Source organism: Octopus bimaculoides, chromosome 20, assembly GCF_001194135.2.
Source record: "Octopus bimaculoides isolate UCB-OBI-ISO-001 chromosome 20, ASM119413v2, whole genome shotgun sequence".
Taxonomy (NCBI): domain Eukaryota; kingdom Metazoa; phylum Mollusca; class Cephalopoda; order Octopoda; family Octopodidae; genus Octopus; species Octopus bimaculoides.
Window position 1 is genome coordinate 25,389,657 of NC_069000.1, and position 4,314 is coordinate 25,393,970.

The 4,314-nt window shown below is 40.1% G+C and overlaps 1 protein-coding gene across 1 annotated transcript in view; it reads right to left on the minus strand.

Annotated features, from left to right (window-relative positions):
* Window positions 1-2,470: 2,470 nt before the first annotated feature.
* Window positions 2,471-4,314, minus strand: part of LOC106881273 (transmembrane protease serine 2) — a 26,054-nt gene continuing 24,210 nt past the window's right edge. The window contains exon 6 of the mRNA XM_014931599.2: window positions 2,471-3,278. Coding sequence (XP_014787085.1) covers window positions 3,154-3,278 — 125 coding nt within the window. The 3' untranslated portion in view covers window positions 2,471-3,153. The remainder of the gene's footprint in view (window positions 3,279-4,314) is intronic.

Consider the following 4,314-nt stretch of genomic DNA (forward strand, 5'->3'; position numbering starts at 1 on the left):
GGAAGCAAGGTCACCTTCCCAACTTCCACAGGTCGCTAGATATGGAATTGACAGCCGTCGGCGAGACCAGGATTTCCGGTACACACGATCTAGCTCCCCTTTCCGACCTCTTTGAGATCTTCCCATTTCTTAACCGGCTTGGAAAGAGAGACAGGTTTGCTATGTTGTTTAGGAAAGGCCTAGATCTCGAGGTACAGACAGTCTTCCTGGACCCGGATTGTATCTTGGTTGCCTTGGTTATGAACAATGACGAAGGTGGTGCTTTCACACTAGTCAGTGTGCACTACCCATCTGCGGTTGGGCAGCCAGATTTCTTCAGACGTTTCCTGTGAATGTCTCACTCTTTAGCGCCAGTGGGTGATTAGAAGGCCATCTTGGATCCATACCTGGATAGGGTGGAACTAATTGATAGGAGAGGGAAGTGTAAAAGCCTCACAAAATCAACTCAGCCACTTCCAACTGGCTGACAGGTACGGACTGGATTTCCAGAATGCACCAATGTAGATATGGACAAAAGCATCTGGTCCTTCAGGTCGTATCTCTACTGAGCAATTTGTAGGCCTGTAAAAGGAAGCCGTGTAAGTTGTCCACAACTCAAAGTTGTCGGTTACACAGAGCACAAATTTGTGCTCTCTACGGATGACTTAGATAGGGTCTATAAGCAGGGCTCCGGAAAATTGTAACTGAATGCGCCGTTCCTAACGGGTCAAGCATTTACAGACCAGATTTGTAATATTAATCTTTCGGAAGTTGTCGGTACAATCCTCAACAACCGATGGGGGTAGCTCTGAAAAGGGCTATTAGAGTAGTGACGGTAGGATTTAGTAAAGAAATAACTTTAGAGGAAGTTAGAATACTCGAAGACCAAGTTAGGAAGCTAGAAGAAGCACTTAGAAGAGGTATATGGACCGATGTACTGGCGGCGAGATTGGCTCTAGAACAATTTTGCAATGTCAGCACGAAGGCTGCATTGTCAGAGCTAGGGTGAGTACGCTAAGATATGAGGGAATGAAAGCTGCTCAGTTCGGTCTTTGACGAGCAGGGACGCGTCTTACTCGAATCCAAGCGGATGCGTACAGAATTTCTGCGGTACGTTGCCGAACTGTACTGTGTGCGCGATAAGTCGAAGATAGGAGTGGATTTCATCTGTCTCGGTCGCATGCCGCGCCATTTGGCCAGGAATGCGGGTCCTGTGAAATATTGATACCATCCGAAGACATACAGGACGCGATGATGACTTGCCCCCAAAGTCTTCGGGGTTGAATGGTCTGTCCGAATCATACGTGAGACATGTTTGGTGATCTCCTGGTTGATGTTTACCACAATTGGCAGCACAACGGGAGAATTCCCAGTGTTGTGAGCCGTAGCGTGGTGGTGCTGCTAACAAAGTACTCGAACAAGGGGGACCATGTAGATAATTTTAGTCCTGTAGCTCTGTTGATCGCAGATTACAAAATTTTGAGCAAAGTGGTAGCCAAGAGGATGGCACTTGTCATCGATAAACTGGTCTTTGATGCGCATCGGTAGGGCCCTGATCAATTTGGATCGGCCGAAAGGTTTTGATAGGGTCGACCACTAATACTAAGAGGCTGTCTTCGCGAGACAGGAGGGAATAAAGCTACTAATGAAGCACTTAAAATAGCAAGTATAAAGTGAAAGACGCTATTGGTGTGTATATAAATATTTACAAAAGCACATACGGGTGGAAATACGTTTTTTAACGAAGGTTGATGGTTTAAACTAAAACTGCTTGAAGTTTACGATAGGAAAAACTTCAAATAAATGGGTAAAAATACACAATGAAAAGAAAATGGTAGAAACTCTGGAAGATTTGGTAGAATTTTCAGAAAATGGTAAAAAATGAATGGCCAAGATAATGCACGAAGGAAATAAAATAACTAAGATGAAGCTAGTAAAATGCCAGATGTTACGCGCACGGGACAGATAAATAAAATGGCGGATTTGGCACACACACACACACACACACACACACACACACACACACGCAGATACACACAGATACACGCACATGCACGTAAACACAAACACCAAATTTCTATTTCTCTGTGGATCGACCTGATACGTAACTCGTCTCGTTATATTTTCCTCACACGATTAAATCCAACGAAGCAATTAGAAAGTTTGTATCTAATCTGAGTTGATTAGAAACTTGGATTCGGTGAAACTAATCAGTCTAACTGCATTATTGGGCATATTCTGAAAAGGTGATTTAATTAAGTAAATAGTCGTGCACTTCACAGCGTTTTACGAAAATTAAAAATATAAAGCATGCCTTTTCTTTTTTAATAAACAAAATTTAAACCTCAATGAAAACCAAACAATATGGTTCTACCACTGATTTTCTTTCTTTGGTAGCAGAAAGATCCGATCAGTTTGAAATATTGTTAGACTTTCATGAGATTAAGTAAATAAAAAAAGAAAAAGATAAAAGAAAAAAATTAATTCCCAGTCAAGCACTCGAATCGATTTAATAAAGTACCCTAGACATGAATGGGATTATAATAAAATACTAAATAGTTTCGGCGAAAGTAGGAAGGGTCATCAGTTCATCATGCAAAGCTTAATATTTTCACTTAAACAGTTTCTTAATTTTGAAAAAAAGATCGCCCAAAAAACTTTGAAATGTGAAGTAAGTTGTATAGCAAGGGCAGAGAATACAGCGTGACAAAGTTGCGATGGCTTCAGTGATAACCAAATCATGCTATAAAACTCATACAAAGGTAGTGCTTGGCTATTTTATTCCCGTATTTTAAATTTAATTCGACACACAACATACAGTTTCGGTCGATGTATTTGATATAAATTTCGTTAACATACATATGAAAGAAATAGTACATATTAGATGGCCACAGGCTAACATTTTCCTTCCGGCGCTTCTTGAGCGTCAACACAAGCGTACTGCATGACTCAAGGCGAAAGATAAGTGTAGTGATTCTAACTGAGGATTGAAACTACATTATGTGCTCGGCTCGATTCGACTGTCGACAGAACATTCATCCACTGTACGACGCTCAACTTTATTTTCTTAACTTAATAAATACATACTCCCATAACAAACACGTATACGTTAAGTATTATATATACATTGCTACCAAATGTAAACATGCTTTATTAACAGTTACATATCACATGTTAACCAACAATGCCGTTTTCGTTTGCATTTAAATACTTCTTTATCCATGTCATAAAGGGCCTTATTCGAGTGTAAACCCCAGGTTGTTTAGGTTGTGCACAACCGAGACCCCAACTTGTCACACCTGTGAAAACATAAATGAATAAATAAACAAATAGAATACAATGAAAGGAACAAAACAAAGCAAATGTTAAAAGAAACCATAAAAACAAACGAATACAATGCATGTCAAGAATGAACAAGCACCCGTAGGAATTTTTCCTTTCGACTGGAACACATAAAGGAATAATCAATAAATTATTTACACATGGTGGTCTTAAAGGAAGCCAAATATGCTGAAGTAGAGGCACAGAACAAAAGAGAGTTTCTACATAAAATAATAAATTATTTTCACACCGAAACTATATGCTCTTCTATGGTGTGATTGTTACAAGCTGGACTGAAACGTCCTGAATTGTTAGCTTAGCTACCACAGGTCAGACTCAATATCGGCGAAGAATCACAGCTTGCACATCACCCGACAATGAAACAGATCTGAGAATTCCTGCGAACACAATGTCTTTCCCAGCATATCTTCATTTAGGTTTTTAGTCAATTTAGATTCCCTTACTTGTGAAAACAATTGTTATTAACGCTATTTACTCTGCTTCTCATTAAAACATGATTTCTGTGATTAAAAATTCTTTTATTGGTAAGTACATAGCATTGAATTTTAGATCTTTATTTAAACACACACTTCTGCTTTTGGTTTGATTTTCAAATTACATAATGGCTAATCTACTTCTATAGAGTTGTAAAAATTAGCACTTCCTTCTCCAAGCCTAGATTCGAAACCGAATCTAAGAATTCTCGGTCGTCCAAACCACCACGATCAACAGGCGCGAAAACAGGTTTTCTTTGTCCTATCAAAAAGTGATTGACCATCTCCCTTTGACCTACGACCTCAGCCATGTCAGGCGAAGTTCAAATGGGCAGGAGCTGACCTATTTAGGTACAAACTCTGCTGCAGTATGTCTGTCCTTCTAGCTGCCACGATTATTATAAATACAGTGGTCAACAGACAGACGAGGAGGAGAAGGGCCTAGCAGCAAACGAGAAAGGTCTACGACACAACAGGTTTGGCGACCGCAGAGACCAGAGCAATGTTCGAAGTTCCACGG